This window comes from Danio rerio, chromosome 3 (genome assembly GCF_052040795.2).
Source record: "Danio rerio strain M-AB ecotype USA chromosome 3, GRCz13ab, whole genome shotgun sequence".
In the NCBI taxonomy this organism is placed as follows: Eukaryota; Metazoa; Chordata; class Actinopteri; order Cypriniformes; family Danionidae; genus Danio; species Danio rerio.
The window spans coordinates 27,196,210-27,221,420 of NC_141023.1; the positions used below are offsets into that span (position 1 = coordinate 27,196,210).

Below are 25,211 nucleotides of genomic sequence, written 5' to 3' on the forward strand. Positions count from 1 at the left end.
TTTTATTTTGAGAATTTATAATATTTTGGAACAGTAAACATGTTAGGCTAAATACTTTAAATAAATCATTGACTTCTGATAAAAATTGCTTGGTGCACAGATAATAATATAATAGTGTAAATAAAGCAGTCACTATCCAGTACCGTTATCACAGTAATTGTCATTCACCATGGAGGGATTTGCTCCTGCAAATATATTGAATAAGCTACCAATCATTTGTAAATATTAGAGAAATGTAGCGAATTACAGCTAGCCTATTTGTGTTCTATCTTGACTTGCATTGTTTACTTGCTATGCCACTTTACTACCTCACTCATGCTCAGATTCGTTGCAGAAAAACTGTTAGATCCTTTAGCCAACAGCAGAAGTTGATTCTACACACTGAATCAGACCAACGAGCTCTGACATTAACCTGACGATAGGCAACATGTGAACTAACCAAACCAATGAGCCTGACCTATCTGACCGATATGTCTTGGCCCTTATTAGGCTGATGTGAAAGTTGGCTTACTACACTGTGAAAAATCCTGGTTGCCTTAAAATTTTAAGCTGAATCAAATTAAGCCCATGAGTCCATTGAACTTTTATTATATTAAACAGACTTACTGCTTGCATAACTTATTAAATTAAGTTAAAAACAAGATTAGCTTAGTTTAATAAGTTACAATGAACTAAAAACATACAGTATGTTGTCATGACTAATTGATCATATATTTTTTACAATGTAGGTTTTAAACACAGCTTATCATGCACAAGACAGATTCAGTTCAGTTCAATTTATATTTATTTCTATGTTGTTGTTTTTTTACAATGTATACTGTGTTAATGCAGTTTAACATGGATGAAGAAAAAAACAAAAGAGTAAAAGCCATAATATTTCAAATTGTGGAGATTCCAGCAGTTCAGGCAGGCAGGAGAGTGTAGTGTTGAATGCTGGCGTAGTTTGCTTAAATTCAGTTTAATAAAAGTTTCACAGTTCAGTTTAGCCCTGATCATTGTAATGCAAATGAAATGGCTGGAGGCTGATCCACTGAAGAGCAACTCCACCGATGCAAAGATCAAGTAAAGGAAATGAATATGAAGCGCAAGACTAGAGAGGCCTGTCTTTAGCCAAACCTGAATTGATGATGTTCATCTGCACATATCTGTGATGATTAATGCGTTTCATTTTCACACTGATTGACCAGTTCATACAGGTGCACATGAACGGCCCGCTTTCTTCTCCCCATTTTCACTCTATTTAGTCCAGTCTGAGTGATGAATTTTCCTGATGAACGCGTTTGTGTGCTGTATGACGAATCTGCTTGACTAGGCCAGTAATGCTGGATAGACAGGATACGCAAGAGTGGGCAGATTCTGCAGGGTTTCCTCTGCCTGATGTGCAGAGCTGTTGACAAGAACGATTCCTCAAATCGTGTGGAAGCTTCTTTTCAATCGTGGACAGAACATTTATTGCAGACATACAATGAAAAAGTCATTTAGAGCCATTACGTCTTATAGTGCACATTTAGATTCTTGTACAGGCAAACTTGTTTTACAGCTCTTTAACCAGAAAATCACTTTCTCTAAAAGAGATGCAGCTTCAGAATGTTGAGAATGTTCAACAGGGTGAATGCTTGCTGATTTTTTTCTTATTATATATTTAAAATGGCAGAAGGTTATTCCGGTGGATAAGTTGGTCCATCTGAATATTGATAGTTTTTTATAGCCAGGCCTTTTTTCTCATCTGTTTTGTTCTTTGTTTTGTAGATCCCACCATTCCTAATGTTCAGGTGACCCGGCTGACTCTGATGTGTGACCAGGCCCCTGGACCCATCACTATGGATCTGACAGGTAAGCCACATGCTAAAAGAAACTATCAAACAAATGCTTTATGACTCTCAGACAATTTATAATTGATATGTTTCATATATTTTGTCTCTTTAGATTTATCCAAGCTTTATTTAAATCAACACAATTTTTTTAATAGCTTAAGCTTTAATTAACATTAGCAGCTCTAATATTAGCCATTTATTAGCCAGTAATATATTATTACTGTTATTTTTATTTTTATTGTTATTATTATTATTATTATTAATAATAATAATAATAATAATAATTGTAGTAAAATAACATACCTAATGTTATTTTTGGTATTACCTATGTGGTATTATAGTATTTATTATTATTTTGAATTTTTTGTTTTGTTTTAATTAACATTAGCAGCTCTAATATTAGCCATTTACATTAATTTTTTATTTTTATTATTATTATTATTATACAAAGAAATAAACAACAAATATTTCAAAATATTAATAATAATAATAATAATAATTGTACTAAAATAACATACCTTATTTTCCTATATTTTTTTTGGTATTATTTATGGGGTATTTTAGTAATATTACAGCACATGTATTTTGTATATGTTTATTATTTTTCTATGTAGTTTTTTTTTTAGTTACACTCATTTCTTTTTATACACTACTAGGGAAATTGTAAGTAATTTGAAAGTATTAAAGCATTAAGTATTAAAGTAAAAAGTCAATAAAAAGTATAAAGTATGAAAATTGGCATAATTTTATGCTTTTTTATATGATTAGAATACATGCAAATAAACTATGGCATACACATTTATAAAAAAGGCTCCTTGATGTCCAGCAAAAACTAAAGTAACTTTGTCAACATATCTTGTGGTTTATAGCTGGACTAACCAACAGACCAATCTCAATGCATTATTTAATTATCTGTTCAATCAATGTTGATTTTCAGTCATTCTGTGGATCATTCCCCTCCACACAGTTCTACTAATCACTGCTTCTTTGAGTTCGCACATGTGCATGTTGGTATCTGATTTGACAGCATCGAGCCAACAAGTTCTTGGGCAGCCTTTCCTCCTATCCACTAACTATTTCCAGCATAACTGCCTTCTTGAGTGAATTGCTACGCATGGCATGGCCAAAATAGGATAATTTCTTTATTTCAATGCACATCATCTTAAATAATGTTATTCTGAATTGTTCAAGCCAATGTCTGTTATCAAAATTTTATTTAATCATCTCTCAGAACTGTCTTCTAAAATTATTTTGAAGAAAACAAGAGCTTCAGTGGTTTCCCTGCTTGAAGAAATTTCCATTTAAATGATAGGTTCACAAGTTTGCACTAATAATTTAGAGAGAGTATGGTAATGCCCATTTGGCACCTCTTTGTGACAGTTTTTTTCTTCTGAACACAGATGTGCTTTTTATCTATGCACAATTATTTATATCCTAAGTTATGATGCATTCACAAATTCACAACATATCCCTATTTCAAATATAAAGCACCCATCTTGTATTTTTTGCATGGTTATTAGTGTTCTTGGAGGCAATAGTAGTGTGGCTTGAGGTGAGTGGGTTGAATCTGTGGTCTGTATTGTCCTCACAAAAGCTTCTGGTCAAGAGCTGGAGGGGCATTTGCTTAGTTGACACTATTGACAGAGGCTCAGTCGCCCTGCGCTGCATTTTAATGCTTCAGCTCAATGATGTCATTCCCTCCTCTGCCAGCCAATATCATGCACACAGGCATGAGCAGGAGATCCGCAACACAAATCCACCACACCCAGCGCTGTGTGTGACCCTGTACCCGCCCTGGAGGAGCCTGGCGGGTTTCTGCCAGCCGTCTCTGTCCTCAGCTGATTCAACAGTGTATTTCGCTATTTAACAGCAGGAGCACAGCAAAAAGGTCACCTGGTTGCTAGGCAATGGAATAATTCTGGGTTGTTTAAGTCGAAGCTTTATAGTAAGACACTGCAGATAAAAGAAGAAGCTATTATTTGTACTGACTAACTGCTATTAGATATCGACTAATAGTTATTATCACCATAAACCCATAGTTAATTGATTACATTAAGAATTCCACAGATTTGACAAGTCCTCTAAAATGTTGTTTAAATATGCAAATGAGGCATTGGTGAATTAAATATGTGTTCATTTGCATAGATTCTGATTCAGAAGTCATGTCTAAAGTTCTTGTTTGAAGAATAAAGATATGACTAAAACTGCTCAAATGGAGATTTATGACTGCCTTCATAAATATGTATTGAAATTGATGAAGTGTTACAAAAGACACATTTAAGCATGAATTTTAACATATTTTTATTTACATTAGACTGAAAAGACACTATGAAATGAGTTTTGAATTAGGAGGCCTTTTCTGATATTATATGTAACACCTCATTTTGTAGGAACCTGCATGTTTCCTCTTTTAGCATAGATCTCTGTGGTTTGTTTGAGCTGGTACAGGAAGACGGTGCCCTCTTAACACAGAATACATTGTTGCAGTTTTGAGTGTGGACTTCCTGTTCTGCAGCTTTTTTTTTTTTTTTTGTAAATTGCCTCTGCACTTAAACATGAGGAACAAAAACTGGTTTATATTTTTATTAGTTCCTTGGTGGCTGGTTAGTTGAGTTTAAAAAGAAACTTCACCCAAACATTGGAATTTCATTGTTGATTACTCTGCATTAGTTGATTCAAGATTTAAGTGACGTTTTTATCTTCTTGAGATTACACAGAGGAACTAAGACTCCGGCATCTGTCACTGAGTTAGCATGGTTACTACTAGACTGTAAAAAATGTTATGACAAAAAGTCAAGACCAATACTTATATTAACATATTTTAATTTAGGTTTCAACAAACATTTTTAGATTATCCAAAGTTTAATTTAATATTTCAGTCATTTTAATTGATTTAAGATGAGATGACTAGTTTATTGTTTATTGTGTAATAAATAAGTGTGTTGTTTGATAGAAGTGCATTTATTTCAAACTGTGATCAAAACTGACTGAAAATACCTATATTAAACCATTTTAGTACACTATTTATTGCACTGCTAATCAGAATCAAGAATTTATAGGGTCATGAAATCCCCCTCTTTCAGTTCAAGTCTACCTTAGGATTTAAAAAAAAAATGCTTTATGATGGGCGTTAAGATGGGAGCAGAAAGATGAGTGGGTGTGGCCAGCAGAGCAGAGAAAATAACAACTATCAGTTGTTACTTATTGTCAGTAAGTAATTTAAGGCTGTTACATATACAATAGGTTATTCGTAGTTTCATATAATATATAACCACAATTTGTTATATCATTATAAAGATAATATTTATATATGCTATAAATGAGGAGGACTTCTCTCCTGAATCCCGGGTCTGAATACAGACACAGTGAATAGCAGTGTAGCAGGTCTCTTGCCCTATCTATTTCAATCGTTAGTCCTGCCGGTAATCTGGAGGGTTTTAAACATATGCAAACGCGGCAGCACGGATATAGGCAATGGGTCTGAATGGTAACAAACTTAACTGATAAAAGACAATATCCAGCATTCTCCAGTTCTCATACAGCTCTCCTGACAAAAATGCTTACTGCACACAAACAGCTTGGCTGTATCAGCCCTGACAAGACCGTGGGGTAAAACATGTTACAAACTCCATGGATCATGGAAACAAATACATACAAGCCTTTATAAACGGCTAAATACTGCATGTCGTGTGCTGTCTCACAGCTTGGCAGGTTTGTGGTCTGTCCATATTAGTCTGTCATCAGAAAGCACATGCAGTCTTGAATAATTAAGAAGCAGGCTCTTCTCATAGGATAAGAAACTCAGCTATGAATAATAATGAGAAACTGAAGATGAAGATAGCTAACAAAAAGCTCCAACTTATGCATTTTCCTCCACAATTAAAGCTGACAGATGCTAACGTTCTCTGTTTAATGTATCGTAAACGTAACGTAATCTGTTAAAATCTCAAGAAGTATTCCAGAATGTCTTGAACCTTTAAAGAGAACATAAAATAACTAACATTAACATTGACACTTTAACCAACAAGTTTTGCAGATTTGGACCAAACACTTTCTTGCAATTACTTCATATCTTTACAAAGCAAACAGACAAAACAAACAAAAAAACAAAAAAAAAACACTGCATTTTTAAAAAGTGCTTTACACAAGTGAGTGGGCTTGACAAACCACCTGTAGAAAACACATTCTTTCATGTCTCTAACCAGACACTTTCTTACAATCTCTATAAAAAATAGTAAAACACCCCCCTCTCTTAACTCTAGCACTTAATTCTCTGAGCACTAGTCTGAGCACCTTTTGTATAACCAGCACATATTGTGTGTATTGCCTCTTCTTGTTGAATCGCTGAGTACCTCCTCAATTGTAAGTCGTTTTGGACAAAAGCATCTGGTAAGTGAGTAAATCATTTATTCATTCATTTTTCTTTGGCTTAGTCTCTGATTTATCAGAGGTTACCACTGCGAAAGGAACTGCCAACTATTCCAGAATGTGTTTTACACAGTGGATGCCCTTCAAGCCGCAACCCAGTACTGGGAAAACCGATGCACTCTCACATTCACACACTCGTACACTACAGCCAATTTGGTTTATTCAATTCACCTGTAGCACATGTCTTTGGACTGTGGGGAAAACCGGAGACACCCGGAGAAACCCCATGCAAACATGGAAACTCCACACAAAAATTCCAACTGGCCCAGCCAGGACTTGACTCCTACTTGCAGTGAGGCGACAGTGCTCACCACTGAGCCACCCTCCTGCCTAAATGACAAAATTTAAAATATAACAAATGGAGCTTGATTGTAAAGAAAGGAATAATTAGGAATAACTAACATTATCTTATGGAACCAGATTGTAAAGTGTTATAGCATAATCGCAGACCTCGCTGCCTGAGCAGTAAGCAGGAGAGCACATTAGCGATGTGTGATCCAGAAACGCAGATGTGCTCTTGCTGCAAGTAACAGTCGAGCGTGCCACCTCGTGCAGGGACGTCCGCTGGGATGGAGCAGGCTAACCAGACTGAGTTTTTGATGGATGTGCCTGTGACTGTGACGGTTAGTGGAGTATGAAGGTGGAGAGCAGAATCTGAAAAGGCTTGAAAACTTCAGGCTTGAGAAGCACTCTGTGTGACTGCAGACGTTCTGCTCTGCTGACGCTCACATTACAGCTGCGGGAAACCAGACCTTATCAAGCAGCTCTTAATTCAATCCCTGTAGGACTCCACATCTGAGCTGATGAATATTTTGACACATCCCTTAGGAGAGAGATGTGAATAAAGCACAGAGGATGCACATTTAGCTCTGTTGGCCAACTGTTTAAAAAATTAAACATTAAATATATATTTTTATATAATTTTTTTTAACCATTAATCTGAAAATCTAAACCGTGTTTTAGAAAATTTTTTTGCAGAGTGTGTTTTTTTTTTTAACTCTGTGAAACAATTTTGAACATTTAATATGAATGTCAAAAAGTAAAAACAATATCATGTTAATTGTAATATAAAGGGATGCTGACAACAGAGATCCAAATGCAGGGTTTATTAGGAACAGTGTTTCACAAGCAACAGTAAACTCAGGGGCAAACAGGTACCTACAGATCATTCAAAAGGTGTGGTCATAAACGGGTGGTTGGTCAGTCCCAGCTGCAAACAACTTAAACAATAAAACAAGGCAAAGGTCAAACATGATAAGGTAAGGCAAAGGAAACCCATCATAATGTCACAAATACAGTTAACAAGACCCAGCAACTGTTTTGTGTGTCTGTGCTGCCTTTAAAGTATTTGTAATCGATTTTGAACAGCTTCAGCGGTGTGTTGGAAATCAGCAGGAAAACCTGAATAGGTGTGTGTGGTGCATGACAGGATTTGTGGTCCATATGTTGACAGATCTGTAGTTCTTCAGCACAGGCTGGATTACTGATGACCATGACATTGATATATTAACCTACTTGGAAAAAAAATAATGTTACCTTTTAATCACTTTATTAATATATATTTTTATTTTTTTATTAATTGTTTAATTAATATTTATTGATTATAAAATGAAATTTATTGTGATTTTTTTGGCAGTTTTACATAATATATTTAAATTATATTACTATTCTTGGTTAGTAATGTAAGTTAAACATAAATCTTTTTATCACCAAATTAACATAAATCAATTTTGTATTGTATTTCACTTGACTATCCCAGCCAACATATCATTTTAAAAAACAAACAAATAAATACAATACAGATAATTACATATAATAAACATTTAAATAATTCAATTTTGTACAGTTTATTGTTGTAAAATCTGTGCAGTGATTACATTTCCAGTTATTTTGCAAATGTATTTCTTACAGAGCAGAAACTGTCCAAAAAATAACTGTTTGAGTAAAACTTCCCTACTTGAGTGTCAATTTGTAATTTTTCCAAAAACACACCAAATAACTCTTAACTTCATTGCTTGCTCTACTTATTGAGACTGCATCAAAGTTTTTTTTTAAATTATACCAAACTTACTTAATGTCTTACCTAATGACATTTACTTAATTTTTTAAAGATCAGAAATATTTAAAACTTTTTTTTAAATATTAAAGAACACCTATTTTACCCCTTTTACAAGATAAGCCTTTGGTGTTCCCAGAATGTGTCTGGAGAGTCTCAGCACAAAATACCCATCAGATCATTTATCATAGCCTCCAGAATCTGCCCACTTGGTGTCTGACTATAATGTAGCTGTTTTGTTACCGTTCTCACGTCCGTGGCTGCTTCTCCTGCTTTACGTCAGATAAACAGCAGTCAGTGACAGAAAAGGACTCGGATGAAGCTGAAATACAGCTCATTATTCAAAAATACCAAGTAAGTTTATTTGTAGTATTTGTGGTGGAGTTTATTCAAGTCTTTCTGATATGATAAGTCACACACAAATGCCGTTTGCAGCGCACAAACACACACACACATATATAGGCATGTTTATTGACACCATGCAGCCGTGGTGATTATAGCTGTTAAGAATTACATTGCGATTTTACTTTCTTTATTACAAACATGCTCTTCTTTAAAAAACATATAAACGTATAAAACTTATAACAATCACAGAGTTGGAAAAGATATTTTAATCCCAGTTTATTTGCAAAAATAAAAAATAAAAATCTGTGGGCATGTGTTTACATGTTAGTATAGAAACTAGCGCCTGTCAATCAATTCAGTTGGTGGAGAAAACCGCACTCTTATGTCACATTGTGGTGGGCCTCTAAAACACTAATTTAGATCCTGTTTTAATGTCAGGAAATTTTTAAAAATATGTGTTTATATCACTTCAGTATGACAGCGGACACACTATACCTTCACACAGTTCTGTCCAAACAGCTCACAAAAGTTGATCTTTAACATAGGTGCCCTTTAATTTAAATGTAACTGTAAGAATTGAAATATTACAAATATTCTGATATCTTTGACAATTCAAAACATGAGCTGAAGACAGGGCCAATGGACTCCACAACCCACCAGGGGGGAATGCGTGAAAAACCAGTTCCTGCTGCATTTGCATCTGACTATGCTGAGACTCAGCTTCATCCCCCCAACTCACACATATGGTCATTTCAATGTTTGAATGTTCTAGAATTAACCAAACTGACTTAAACCATCATGTTTGATATCATTTGAAATGTCTCAGTGCGATTGGTACAATGGTCTCATTCTCTCAGAAATAGATATAATTAACACAATAAATATATAACTTCAGGCATCTTTTGAACCACTGTGAAGGGTGTGACTTTTTACACACACACCCCCTTCCTTGAGGGAATTCTTGGATTATTTAAGGTAAGGCCTAAGAAAGACTCAGGGCGATTCTGCCTAACCAGATCAGCCCATAACATGGCTTGTTCCATGTTATGTATATTTCAAAGTCAGGAATGCATCTTTTTCATCTTGGATTTATCTTTGATAATTTGATGTTTTGTATTGATCGTTTATGAATTGACTGATTGAATTGGCATAATACATTTACCTGACTAATAAATTGTTATGTTTTGAATGATTCAAACAGAGTTCGTGTTATTATCTTTAGTAGATTGTGGTAATTTCATAGCACCACAAGCCCCTGTTCAGGTTAGTAGCGGACTAGAACACGGTAGACGGAGCATTGCGGCACGCTACACGATGTCTCTAGAGCTCCGACTAACAAATTGGCATTTATTCATGTATACTTAGGCTGTAAAAGGATATCTAAGGGGATAGTCCTTCACCCGATAAACTTTTAATACTATTTAGATAGTATAGTGATTATTCAAAGTTACTACTAGTTTAAGTACGACTGGTCTGCTTAATTCTATAGTAATGATCGTTATATGACTAAATAGCTCTGTCTGATTTAGGAGGTAGCAGACCTATGGGGACCGCATAAAAAATATCCTAATCTGAGTAAGTAGGGTTCTGCCTTTTTAGGATAGCAGTCAATCGCCACTGTTTAGTGACCAAGACTGACATGCTTGTGCTTAAGAAATTGTATACTCGGCCGGTACAAGATTCAGGATGTTATAGAGATCCCAATGAACGAGAATAACATAAAATGATGAACCGAAGAGAATATTCAATCATAACCTAAATTAATGTGAATGGAAACAAAATAACCTTCTCAATGTTTTATAATTGGAGTCAGGTAAAACGAGGATAAATATATTAATATTCTAATAAACCACCTCATACTAAAATTGGAGTCAGATATGAGTTAAGTTTAATATAAATCAACATTGTGCACTGGAAAGACCGAACATGCAGTGAACCTTCATCCACCATTGGATACCGTCATTGGACCAACTGGCTGGACCCTAAATAGCATATATATTTTTTTTAAATAAAATGCTTACAAAAACACAAAATAGCAAATGGAGATTATTATTATTTTTTGACTAAAGGCTTTTTCTTGAACCATATCCGTTCATTAAAATGATATTCAAAGATATTTATTTATTAGTTTGTTTGTTTGTTTGTTTAATCATGTTTTTGCAGTGTGGGCTGCTTTAATATATTTTGGGTCTTATCCTGCACACATATAAAATAATAAGCCATCTGGCAGATACATTGATGTCAAATCAGTTTATAAGAAGCATAAATTCAGAGCGCTTTAGTCCTTTGTTGGCTGTGTACAGTTTAAAGCAGGAAGCGGGATGATGGTGTTGAGGTGTCAGCAGTGGGAGTGAGTCTGGATCGGGCCGCTCTCCTTCTCTCCAGCGGGATGCCTCTTATTATCCATCTCTCTCTCTCTCTCTCTGCTGTGTGGGAGTCATACAAACCGCATACCAACTACAAGTTCAGCAGAAACAGCCCTCAGTCTTTAGACAGAGCACACATCTCCCTGGTGAACCTGCTCCATCACACTTACTGGCGTTTGTAAACGAAGGGGAAGAAAACGGCTCTGAAAATAGCTCTAGGTTTATGCAGATTGTTCAGGAATACCGCAGAAAGCTTTAAAGACTGTAACAAAATAAGAAAGAAAGGATATCATATGCAATTTAATTAATATAAAAAGACTGCATGTTTTTCCATAAGATCAAATTATATTTACTTCTTAGATGTTTGAAATGTTTCCTTGTGCTTAGACTAGACTACACTTAAATACAGTAAAACAAAAAAATGGAATATTGTGAAATATTTTAATATAAAACATCTTTATTTTTTAAATATTTAAAATGTCACTTTTTCAATCACTTAAAGCTGTATTTTCAGGATCAATAATGTTAAAACTAATAGCTCTGCGATGTGTTTTGGTGAAACACTAACAAGGTTTAGTAAAATACTTACAAATAAATTGGTATTTTATTCAACAAGGACAAATGTGACCATCCTAGACCACAAAACCAGTATTTAGTGTCACTTTTTGGAAACTAAAATATTCATTCATTCATTCATTTTCTTGTCGGCTTAGTCCCTTTATTAATCCGGGGTCGCCACAGCGGAATGAACCGCCAACTTATCCATCAAGTTTTTACACAGCGTATGCCCTTCCAGCCGCAACCCATCTCTAAGAAACATCCATACACACACACACACACACATACTCGTACACTACGGACAATTAAGCCTACCCAATTCACCTGTATACCGCATGTCTTTGGACTGTGGGAAAACCTAAGCACCCGGAGGAAACCCACGCGAACGCAGGGAGAACATGCAAACTCCACACAGAAACGCCAACTAAGCCGAGGCACAAACCTGCGACCCTGCGACCTTCTTGCTGTGAGGCGACAGCACTACCTACTGCACCACTGCCTCGCCCAAAACTAAAATAAGATTATTTAAAAATCTGGAATCTGAGGGTAAAAAAAACAAAAAACTGGGAAAATCAATAAAGTTGTTAAAAAAATAAGGTCTGAGCCATACATATTACTAATCAAAAATTGAGTTTTGATATATTTACAGTGTGTAAATATAGTAGGTACAGTAGGTTTTGCTTGGAACATGATTTTTACTCAATATTTTAATGAATTTGGCATATATATGTGCTCATACAGTTTATTTTGGTTATTGCCAGTGTATCTGTGGATATTTTATAATATAGCTATTGGCAAAAATTGCAACATAAGACATTTTGTGGTCCAGGGTCACAAATTAATCTGAATTAAACTAAATTTAACAAGGACAAATGTGACCTGTCCAGACCACAATACCAGTATTAAGTGTCACTTTTTGGAAACTGAGATCCAACTATTTGAAAATCTGGAATATGAGGGTTAAAAAAATTTAAATACTGAGAAAATCTCTTTTCATGTTGTCAAAATGAGTTCTTATCCATGCATATTACTAATCAAAAATTACATTTTGATATATTTACAGTCGGACATTTGCTAAATATCTTCATGGAACATGGTCTTAAAAAAAAAAATATATATATATATATATATATATATATATATATATATATATATATATATATATATATATATATATATATAATTATATATATATATATATATATATATATATATATATATTTTTTTTTTTTCTTTCTTTTTTTGACCCATACATCATATTTTTTTGCATTAGACAGTTTTTCTGGTCGAGGGCCACAATTTATATTAATTAGCTTTTAAAAAAAATATTTGTGTTAGTCAAAGAATCAAGAAAAAAAATTATATTAAAAAATATATTAAATATTTTGTAATATAGTATTGGTGAGCAACTGACACTTCAAACTTTTGAACGATTGTTTCTATACAGTCTCGGCCAGGGGTCCGTTCTTCATACCTTGCTTAAATGATGATTTGGCAGATCCTGGATCTTTTAATCTTGATAACTGATCTCTGGCTAATTTGGTTCTTCAAACAAGTTTGCAATTCAGATTAAAATGTCTAGATGAACTAATCAGAGATCGCTGCGTTTGATATAAACGACAAATCTATCGATTCTCGAAATCATGATCAGCAATGCAACGATTGGCTGACGGCACAGCAGCGTAATGACATCATCTGATTAATATTCCATTATCCATACATTACATAAAATTCATAGGAAATAGTTTGTTTAATATGATACACAATAACTTTTCAACTTTGTTGTGGGCTACAGGCTTTACACTTTCGTCTGTCAACGAGTATTTAGCAATTTATTAAGTTTTACAGTTAGAGCGGATTTTCTTTATTAGTAGTGGATATTTAATCGGTTTAAAGAATAACTGGCTGTTTTTTGCATCACAAATGCGTTTTGATGTTGGTAAAGGTGTCTGCATCAGATCACCGTTATATTAGCTGTAAAAACATGTTCATGACTGCAAAAATGTATTATTCCTTAAAAAAAAAGATGCCTTTTGTTTATGTCTATTATCATACAGAAATTGTACTATAGCAATTGTATCGCGTTTGTATCTAAACAGTTCATATCAATACATTTTCTTTTTGAACCACCAGGTGACAGTCTTTGTACTTTTATTTCGAGTGCACATTTCATAAGTTTTATTAATATATATTTTAAACTTTAAAAATATACAGTTAAAAAATTATTTTTTACTATTTTCCCAAGTGTATATAACTACTATTGTAAGGAAATATATACTGTAAGAAAACTTTCAGTATTATCTTTGCTTGAAATGACCAGATCTAGTCCAGTTTATATGAAATTAGCCTGCTCCCGAGCAGATTTGAGCTACCAGAACTGTTGCTGCGACAGTAACTCCTGCATGAGTTTTGAAGAACTAAACGATCCTGGATTGTGTCAAATCATCAATAACCAAATCCAGCTAATTGAGTAATCCATACAAAGAACGGACCCCTGGGGTGACCAAATTCAGTCCTGGAGGTTTGGTGTCCCACAAAGTTTAGTTCCAACCCCAATTAGACACCTGGACTAGCTAATCAAGCTCTTGTCAAGCTTTCTAGAAACATCCTTGCAGGTGTGTTGAGGTTAGTTGAAGCTAAAATCTGCTGGACACCGGCCTGGTCTAGACAGTGGTTTAAATGTAAGTGAAGTTAATGTCATAAGAAGATCACACATTTAACTCTTACTGGCGCACACGCAGCCTAATCCTCTTGTCCAATCAGGATTATATTATTGCACTGATCATCACAGCTAGATTTAGTCAATTACAGATAAAGGGTTTCATCTTTGCAATGTAAAAAAGAGGGCTTTTAAAAGGGATTGACGATCTTTCTGCTTTATTAGCAGAGGTATGTCGAAACACACAATAAAATCCACTTAAAGATGGAGAATCTCCACTTCAAGGTCCACTAAAAATAGTATTAATGTTAAGATGTGGAGCAGAGGACATTAATGAACACAGTCTGGCATCATGCGAACGGGCCACAAATCATCATTTGATGTTGTTCACTGTATCAATCTCCGATTTCTCCTTCCTCCTCTGTCTCCTCCAGTATCCATTACAAAGCACTTAGGGTAGATTCAGGGGATAAATTGATAACGCAGCAGTTGCACTTTTGTAAGGAAGCTCTTTGTTTTGAACTCGGTTGAACTGCAAGTCAAAGGAGGCAACAGAAAAGACTCTGGTTTGCAAGATAATACATTGATTTCTGCTGTATTTCATTTTTTTTTAAAAATGTGTTAATGCCAATGCAGAATTTAATTTTTTTCAGAGTTTTGATGTATTTTTTACTTTTCTCAGGTGACCTCAATGCTCTGAAGAAGAAGTGCTTCACCATGAAGGAGGGAGTCGAATACAGGGTGAAAATCCACTTCAAGGTAAAAATCAATTCGTCTTCTAAGCAGAAAATTAAAGCAGAAATCTAAGCACATAAGAAATGTTTCTTGAACCAATATCAGCACGTTAGAATTGCAAGAATAAAAATACAATTAAATAGAGAATAGGTACCTCTGGCCTATTGAAAACATTTTAGTAAATAATGCACACTCACTGTAAAAACTAGTGGGTTCCAAACAATTCCTTCTTGATCTCCCAAACATGCCCGTTGCAAACTATTACAAATCTATTAGGTTGATGTAATTGTTTAACAAATGTAAGTGGATTAAACATAAAACAATTAAGTTTTCCCCCAAAAAACTCAAGAATTGTGTTGATTCAGCTCATTTTAAGCAAGCAGCAAAAATCATGCACATAGTGGTAATGCATTTTACTTTTTGGTTCTGCGTTGTTTTCTAATAATTCAATGGACAAAAGTGAATTATTACACTGCCTCTTATAATTCCTATAACTCCCCCAAGTGAAGACTGCTCTTTAAAGAAATGTAATTTTGTGGTAAAACACAGAAATATAAGTAGAGTATATATTGCTGCAGCCAGATTTTTTAAGTTGATACTTGTTTCAATGAAAAAAATGTAATGCAAAATCTCTGTTTATACAATAAGGATGGGAGAAAAACAATTATTGATGAAAGTCAAAAGCAGGATATTAAAAGAATATGTGGAATAATAAATGCTGAAACATTAAAACATAAAAACATTCCTTTCAGAGATGCATCAAAGAAACATTTAGCCAGGATTTAAATAACATGGTGAATGAATATAGGTTATTTTAGACCCATGTTATTCATTTGAAGGGCAGTGACACACACACACACACACACACACACACACACACACACACACACACACACACACACACACACACACACACACACACACACACACAAAGAAAATCCTAAACTAAAGATTTGTGGTTATCCATAAGTTAATTAAGTTAATTTAGGAGTTCCTGAAATACCAAGTGATGGAATTCATTTATTGCAAATAGAGGTGGCACTTTGGCTTAGTGGTTAGAACTGTTGCCTCATGTCACGTCAGATTGTTGCTGGTTTCAGTCGAGAGTTTTGCATGTTTTCTCCCCATGTTGGTGTGGATTTCCTCCGGGTGCTTCAGTTTCCCCCTCAGTCCACAGACATGCGCTATGAGTGAATTGGATAAGCTTAATTGGTTGTAGTGAGTGTGTATGGTTGTTTCCCAATACTAAGTTGCAGCTGGAAAGGCAAGTCCGTACGTAAAGCATATGCTAGAATAGTTGGCAGTTCATTCTGCTGTGGCGACCTCAAGGAAAGTGAATGATTATTGCAAATAAATAAAATAAAGTCAGTGGGTCCTTGTAGTTAGACTCATGTATTGCATTAAAGGTTTAATGTGCGTCTTAAATTGCTCAGTGTGTTTTTTTACATGGTTTATTGTGCTTTTGTAGGCTATAAAAGCCTGAAATCACTGTAATCATTTGGCATAGAGTGATATGAAATCATAAAGTCATCAAGACCTTTTGGAAACAACTATTAGCTTCTACTTAGTTTGTCAATCGGTCAGAATTAATCATCAAACAGCCCTGTAACATAACTTACAATCTAATCTGAAACAGATTTTGGCCTAAATACAGCTATTTATTTTTACATTTAAAAAACTACACAATTCTGAGACATTATAAATGTGTGGCTTATCCCAAGCTGGACCAGAAGTTCATTGATTGACTATTTCCGCTCTTGAGCAGGCCAGAGGATACAGAAATACACACAGGCGCTCTTTCCCAGGCTGAAATGTCCTTAATATAACACACTTGAAATATTTGTAAACAGTTCCTGGTACAATGTAAGCATGAAAACTGGGTTTGTGTATTTGTGTTCGCTTGGAAATATGAGCGATATTATTATTTAGTGTTTTGTAACAGTTTCCTGAAGAACATTTAATTTGAAAGTGGCATCTTGAGTCAGATCACGTTTCTGTTTTTCACAAATATCCTTCGGACTACTACAACACTACTACAACAATATACTTATATCCCATGATTCATCAGGAAAGAAAGCCTAATTTAACTTTATATGTTTATAAAAGACCATTATAGTTCATTTCTAAATACACTAAACTAGACAATAGCTTCAGTGCATGGGTGTTTCCTTAAAGGCAGTAGGATGTGGACTGAATGCTTAAATTCTTAAAGGGACAGTTCACCCAGAAATGCTAAATTCAATACTCATTTATTCACCATACACTGTTAAAAACATTTATGACAAAAAGTGGGCAGTACGGTGGCGCAGTGGGTAGCACAATCGCCTCACAGCAAGAAGGTCGCTGATTCGAGCCCCGGCTGGGTCAGTTGGCGTTTCTGTGTAGAGTTTGCATGTTCTCCTCATGTTTGTGTGGGTTTCATCCGGGTTCTCCAGTTCTCCTGTGTCCAAAGACATGTACTACAGGGGAATTGGGTAAGCTAAATTGTCTGTAGTGTGTGATTGAGTGTGTATGGATGTTTACCAGTGATAGGTTGCAGTTGGAAGGGCATCCACTGTGTAAAACATGTGCTGGACAAGTTGGCAGTTCATTCTGCTGTGGCAACCTTAGATTAATAAGCTGAAAAGAAAACGAACGAATGAAAGAATAAATGAATGAATGACAAAGTCATGACAACAAATGTTTCTATGACACTTAATCTAATTTAATTCAGTTAATTGGGTTTCAACTATTCTTTTTTAGTTAGTGGAACTTAAGTTTAACTTAATAATTTTAGTCAGTTTGACTAAAAGTTTTGACTAACTGCCATGAAGCTGAATCTCTGATGTGGAGTGGGTTTCAAGCACCAATCAACAGCAAACTCTTTGAAAAAGATATTGCAGACTCTGAACTTGTTTCTGCCAATGAGTAAGTAGACAAAAAAAAACACTCTAGTAAGATGCATACAGTGCTGCATATGCACTGGACTCACACACAATGTACTTTTTGTGCTCAAATAAATCACACATACTATACGTTTCTGTCTATTATTTTACCATTAGAATAAAAAGTAGTATATAAAAATTGCTCAAATTGTTGGTAAAAAAAGAAGCCTTCAGTACATGTGGCCATTAGACTGCTTCTCCACAAGCAAGGAGAGGAAGAAAATCACAAGACACTGTCTCAGAAAAATAATTCCAGGAATTTTATTTTGTTTGATTTTGCTGTTGAATTCAAAACATGTACTCAGTAGCTTTTGACCTATTATTTTTCTGTATTGCTCCAGGACTAATTTCATCAATTAGTTTGAAAAATACGTGCGGTGCACGTTTTTTTTACATTACTTAAGCATTTTTTTGTTTTTGTTTTGAGCATTATAAACTATAGATGATGGATAGTAAAGCCTAAAGTGTCTTCTCTCCAAAGATACATGAACTGTGAATGTAGACCAAATTATTCAGCAACTGTTACTGTTTTAGTTTGGGAAGGTCATTTTTGAGAAAGTGCCTCTGACGGTGAGGGAGAGAAGGACACCGCTATAGCCTCAAAAAACTTTTTGAAATCTCATTTTGCTTGCTATCTTCATCAAATTTAAAATATAAACTCATGAAACACTTGGCTTTCAACGTGTATTTTTTGTAGATCATTAATGTTTTCCTGTGTTTGTGTTAGAAAAAAACAAATATTGAACACAATACAATTTTATTTTATCATTACTTATTACTTCGTAATGTAAAACTTTTTATGTTTTTAGCATGAAACTTTCTAGAGGGACCATAGTAAAGCTCAAAGTGTTTTCTTTCCAATGATAACAATTTATGTTTATAGCTTACTGGGGTGAAGAACTGTTACTATTTAATTTTAGGTTGATGTAAATCCCCAAAAGTTGGTGCTGGCTAACAGGTTTAAACTACTTATTTAAAATGAGTTGAAACAACACAATTTTTAAGCTTTTTTGGGGACAACTTAATAGTTTTATGTTCTACCTACTTAAATTTGTACAAATTATTCAGGTATTATAGTGTAAAAAATAAGACAGCAGGAACTTTTTTTTACAGTTGTTTTTCACATTTGTTCAAACCTGTTTGAGGTTCTTCCTTCTGTTGAACACACACACCTACACACCTATTATAGTTTGAGGAATGTTAAAAACCTGTACGTCCTGATATCTATGGCTACTGGTTTTTAACTTGTTTTGTTTTTAAGAGAGAAATAAACTCATAAAGGTTTGCAATGACATGAGGGTGGGTAAATAGTGAGTAAACATTCAATTTGGTTGAGCTGTCCCTTCAATGCTCAGTCAGGACCTCTGCTGGCGACTCGGTGCTACAACAGGCTGAATGTCTTGTGAATGATAATGACATGTTAAACGTATACTATTCATTCTAATGCATGCCTTCTGTTGTTATTAGGTCAACAGGGACATCGTGTCTGGACTGAAATATGTGCATCAGACCTACAAGAAAGGACTCAGATGTGAGTGCATATCTAGTCCTGAATTGAGATGCTTTCCTTCTGCTGTCAAGGCTTTATGTAGAGCTTTGTGTACTTGTGCTGTTTTAATGTGTCTGAAGCAACATCATACAGTTACCATAGTGGCAACTGATACATTTTTTAAATGCATATTTGACCTATAGTCTAGAAATACTGTATATTATAATATAATGTAGTATTATAAATATCTATATTAATACTCTGTTATTATATGGGAACATGTGGTTCAGCTGTAATACTATTTAATCAAGATGTTACCAAATGTAGATCAGTGTTCATTTGGATTAGGAATTTGATTTTTAACCAATGTTTTGTATCTTGGTATATGTATAAAAAATGGAAGTTTGTTGAAAAAATAGGATAAGAAAAAAGGTAATGCCACTTCTTCTTTTTCATTTTTGTCAAAAATTGAAAAAAAAAAACAATGATAAGCTATTCATGTTTCAAAGAATGCTCAGAATTAGACAATACTATAGACATTTATATTTGTAATCGAAAGTGAATGAATAAGGGTTTTTCTTGCATAGAGAATTACAGGGTGGCCAGCCACCTACATTACACACAGACAGGCAGTCACGACAGACCCCAAATGATGCTCATGCACTGGAAATGTAATTTAATTACATTTATGTTATTCTTTTAAAATAATATCAGAATTTTACTTGGTAAGATTATAGGAATAATACGAAAATTGAGTTTGTTTTATGTAGAAAAAAAAATCATGATACCACTACCACCTAATTTTGAATCAAGTTAATATAAAACCTTGTTAATATCTAAATCTTTTATTAATTCATGTTTAAAATACATTTACAATGATAAATACTACATTCATAAAGGATTTTAACTGAAAAAATGTAATGTTTGAAGGGTTTGTTTACATTTATATTTAAAAGAGTGACATAATATTAAATTAATAAATTATAAATTGGACAAATAAATTAACTTTTTGCTGTTTCAAATGTACACTAAAATGCTGGGTTGTTTTATCCCAAAGTTGGGGCAAATATGGTCAAACCCAATAGTTTGTTTGAAAATGTAATTTAATTTAAACATAAAAAATATTCCAGCTTGTCCGTATTTCACTCAATATTGGGTTAAAACAAACGAACTATATAACGTGAAAAACTTTTTAGAGCATAGATCAATAATACAATAAATGTGAGCCTGGACCACAAAAATATATGTTTTAAATATAATCATAAGCATATAAAAAAGCCTTAATTTAGAAAAATGTTTAAACTGAATAAATTAAGCTGTCCATTGATGTATGGTTGTTATGACCGAATAGTAAAGAATAAAGTTTCCAAATGACCTTAGCAGTGCGTATTACTAATCAAAAATTCCATTTTCATATTTTAACAGTTGAAAATTAGCACAATGCTTGCGTTTAACATACTTTAACAAACATCTTTACTTCAATTTTTAATGATTTTTAGGCATAAAAAATCATTTTGACCCATACAATGTATTTTTTGGTTATTGCCAATATATCTATGTAGCATAAGACAAATCACAAATAATTAGAAAAATTCATATATATATATATATATATGTGTGTGTGTGTGTGTGTGTGTAGGATATTTAGGTAACACTTTTCAATAAGGTTGTATTAGTTAATGTTAGTTATTGCATTTAATAACATAAACAATACATTTACTACAGTATTTGTTCATGTTAGTTAACGCTACTTGAAATTAAAAAATACAGTTGTTCGTTGTTAGTTCATGTTTTGATTTCACGTTGCAATAACTAATGTTACAAAAATTAACTTGGATGTTAATGTTGCATTAGTAAATGTTAAATTAGGATTAATAAATGCTGTACAAGTATTGTTCATATGTAGTTCATGTTAGTAAATGCATTAAATAATGACCCTAATTGTAATATATATATATATATACTGAAGTCAGTTGAAGTCAGAATTATTAGCCCCCTTTGAATATGCTTTTTTTCTTTTTTAATTATTTCCCAAATGATGTTTAACAGAGCAAAGAAATTTTCACAGTGTGTCTGATAATATTTTTATTCTAAATAAAATCTTATTTTTTATTTCAGCAAGAATAAAAACAGTTTTTATTTTTTATAAAAACTATTTTAAGGTCAAAATTGTTAGCCCCTTTAAGCTATATATTTTTCGATAGTCTACAGAACAAACTATGGTTATACAATAACTTGCCTAATTACCCTAACCTGACCAGTTAACCTAATTAACCTAGTAAAGCCTTTAAATGTCACTTTAAGCTGTTTGAAAAATATCTAGTAAAATATTATTCACTGTCATCATGGTAAAGATAAAATAAATCAGTTATTAGAGAAGTTATTAAAACTATTATGTTTATAAATGTGTTGAAGAAATCATCTCACCGTTAAACAGAAATTGGGGGGAGAAATAAACAGGGGAGCTAATAATTCAGGGGGGCTAATAATTCTTTAACTGTATATAGTATATGTAGTGTCTCATAATAAACAGAATACCTAAAAAGTATCTTCAAATCATTGTTGTTTTTTTGTTCCTCTTTAGTGGATAAGGCGGTCTATATGGTAGGCAGCTACGGTCCGAGAGCCGAGGAGCATGAGTTTATGACCCCTGTGGAGGAGGCCCCAAAAGGCATGATTGTCCGGGGAACCTACCATATCAAATCCTTCTTCACAGACGACGACAAGACAGACCACCTGTCATGGGATTGGAACCTGCTGATCAAAAAAGACTGGGACGGCCCAGAGGAAAGACCCTTCTAAGTCTCTCCCAGATCTACAGTGACACCACTGATGTTTCAAACAGACTTAGGCTAGCTAGATGTGCAGCTGGAGTCGGCTTTGCTTATGGTTATATAATTAGTCAAATATATATTAAAAAATGGAAAAAAAAATAAAGATATTCTTACATATTAGTTGTAATCAACATTGAGGACATACTGTACAGTGACTGGCAGGGTATTAGAGGCGACTTAGTACTTAAAGGGATAGTTCACCCCAAAAACTGAAAAACATCTGTCATTATTTACTCACCTTCCTTTTGTATCAGAGTTCTGATGAACTCGAAAGAAGTTATTTGGAAATATGTTGGAAACCTGTTACCATTGACTTCCAGTAGAAAACACAAATACTATTGAAGTCAATGGTTACCCATTTCCAACATTCTTTAAAATATCTTCTTTCATGTTCAACAGAAGAAAAAAGAAACTCATAAAGGTTTGGAATTACTTGAGGGTGAGTAAATTTTCTATTTTTGGGAGTCAACTGTCCCTTCGATAACCAACAAATGAAATTCCTCCTGCCTGTACGCTCAGGTTGGTGTATACTGTAAATGTAAATATCACTGTGTATGTATTCTTGCGATGCATTTTGAGTTCATCAAGAGTCAGATCAGTGCATGTGTGAATGTGAAGCCATCGTGTCCGCATTGGCTCGTTTCTTTTATTGATGACGTAATCAGCCTGCTGTTTCCTGAGTAATTCATGTGTTGGACGTGGTTTGTACTAAGTGTTGCTTGTCCATTAGGTATTTCTTAACATTAAACCCATTCGAAAAAGACCAGCTAATACTAGCGGCTGTTTATAAGCTGCTCAAGCAGCATTTTTCACTAACTTGCTGATAACAGATTTGTAAAAAAAAATAAATAAATAAAAATCTGGTGATCTGCTGGTCTTTTCAGCTGGAAAGCCCATAGTCAAGCACCCTTGTCATTCCTTGAAAGAGTTTAAAGCGATAGTTTACCCAAAAATGAAAATCTAATGGTTTGCTCAACCCATTTTGGGTTTAATCACCCAAAATGTGATTATTTTCCCATCAGTAGGACTTTAAAGGGACAGTTCACCCAGAACTGAATATTTACTCATTGTTTACATCCAACAAACTCATTTGAGTTCCCTTTTTCTGTTAAACACAAAATAAGATACTTTAAAAAATGTTGGAAATATTTGTTTTTTTATTATGTAAGTCAATAGTTACCAGTTTTAACATTCTTTAAAATATATATTTTTGTGTTAAAAAGTAAAAGAGAAACTTAAACAGGTTAAGAACTACTTGACTGAGACTAAACAATAACAATACATTTTCAATTTGTGTGAACTATCCATTTAAAGAAGATTTTTAGCTTGAAACGATGCCCCTCAGTGAGTCTAAATGCAACTTAATGGCTACTGGTACTTTGAGAGTAAATTTAAACATATACCGTCAAAACAAAATGAATACATGTGGCTCTTGTCAGTACATTGAAGTTAAATGAGGCACAACAATCCGTTAATGCAAGAAACTGAGCACTATTTACAACATTATTACCCTTTTGCGCTAAGCATGTCGACAACAGAGCGCAAGCATGCGGTGAGTTAATTGTCATTTTTGGGAGAACTTTGCCTTTAAGATCTGTCCAGGTGTCTGTAACTGTCTTCCGTGTTTCTCCATCTAGATCTGATTTTAGATTGTCTTAGATATTTTTCATTTGTCATTCCAAAATAAATACATTTTATTGTTTATGTGCCCGCTGATGCTTGTTTCCTGACACTTCCATCTCCATCACTCATGTTTTATCTCACACGTTCATATTATCTTGGTTTCTTTTGAATGGATCTTTACTTTGCTATCATATTCAGGAATATTAGACAATGTTTCAGAGTTCCATTGAAAATTTTTTAACTTGCATGTGAAATGCCTTTCTGAGAGTGCAAATGCTAAGTTAGCTAGTTAAGCTATGAGCTAGTTAGCAATAGGCAAACAAACAAGAGAGAGCACACAAAAGACTAGCTGAGAGCTTTTTTTGTGTATTGTCATTTTTGATAACTGTGTGACTCCATGGTCAAAATATGATTGTATGATGTATTTGACGAAATCCCACATCACATATGATGTATATTTTCTCAAATTCATGTTGTCTGTTTTCATAAATGGATGCTATCATTAGTGAAGTCTGTAGCTATTGCATGGTGGTAGAAATGTTATTTGGGGGGTTTCATTTTGGATGTAATGGACACTGCAGTAAGCAGTAATGTGAGATTTAGTCAGTTTTTTTTCTTATTCGTTTGCTTAAAAAATATTCTATCGCTTCTGAAGTGTCAAACCTTTTCATCTTGTATTTTTAATAAAGTTTGGCCTGTCCTTATTGGTATATTTGGTTTTAAATGTTTTAGGGCGAAAGGGAGTAGCTACTGGGGTTAAAGCCATAAAAAAAAGCTTCAAAAGAGCTATAGTGCTCAGCATATAAGTACTCCCTCACAAATCTCTCTTCTAAATTCATATTTTAATTGGAAGCTATACAATATTATACTTGTGCAAAGACATTAGTCAGTACTGCAGCCAAATTTGGAGCTTATCTAACAAAATAAATAATGATAACAGTCCAAAAACCAGTTCACCCAAAATTATTTATTAATCCATTTTCTTTTCAGCTTAGTCGCTTTATTAATCAGTGGTACCACAGCAGAATGAATCGCCAACTTATCTAACATATGTTTTATGCAGAGCCCTTCCAGCTGCAACCCAACTCTGGGAAACATATACTAAACATACACTCTCATTCACAATCGTACACTACGGACAATTAAGGTTACCCAATTCACCTATACTGCAAGTCTTTGGACTGTGGGGATACGTGCAGGATAAGTTGGCGGTACATCACGCTGTGGTGACCCCGGAAAAATAGGGGGGACTAAGCCGGAAATAAAATAAATGAATTACCACCTTTCACGACGAAAATGCCCAATCATAATAAACTGCCTCACATACGTATTTGCTTATTGGCTGTCTCGTTGATTGACATACTCACCAGCCACACGATG

General features: G+C 34.1%; 1 protein-coding gene across 2 annotated transcripts in view; it reads left to right on the forward strand.

Moving 5' to 3' along the window:
* The window catches only part of arhgdig (Rho GDP dissociation inhibitor gamma), a 55,321-nt gene extending 31,409 nt beyond the window's left edge, over positions 1–23,912 (forward strand). For both annotated transcript variants that reach the window (NM_001423647.1, XM_087242373.1), the window contains exons 3-6: positions 1,750–1,833; positions 14,909–14,985; positions 19,353–19,416; positions 21,959–23,912. In NM_001423647.1, coding sequence (NP_001410576.1) covers positions 1,750–1,833; positions 14,909–14,985; positions 19,353–19,416; positions 21,959–22,176 — 443 coding nt within the window. In that variant the 3' untranslated portion in view covers positions 22,177–23,912. The remainder of the gene's footprint in view (positions 1–1,749; positions 1,834–14,908; positions 14,986–19,352; positions 19,417–21,958) is intronic.
* The last annotated feature ends 1,299 nt before the right edge of the window (positions 23,913–25,211 follow it).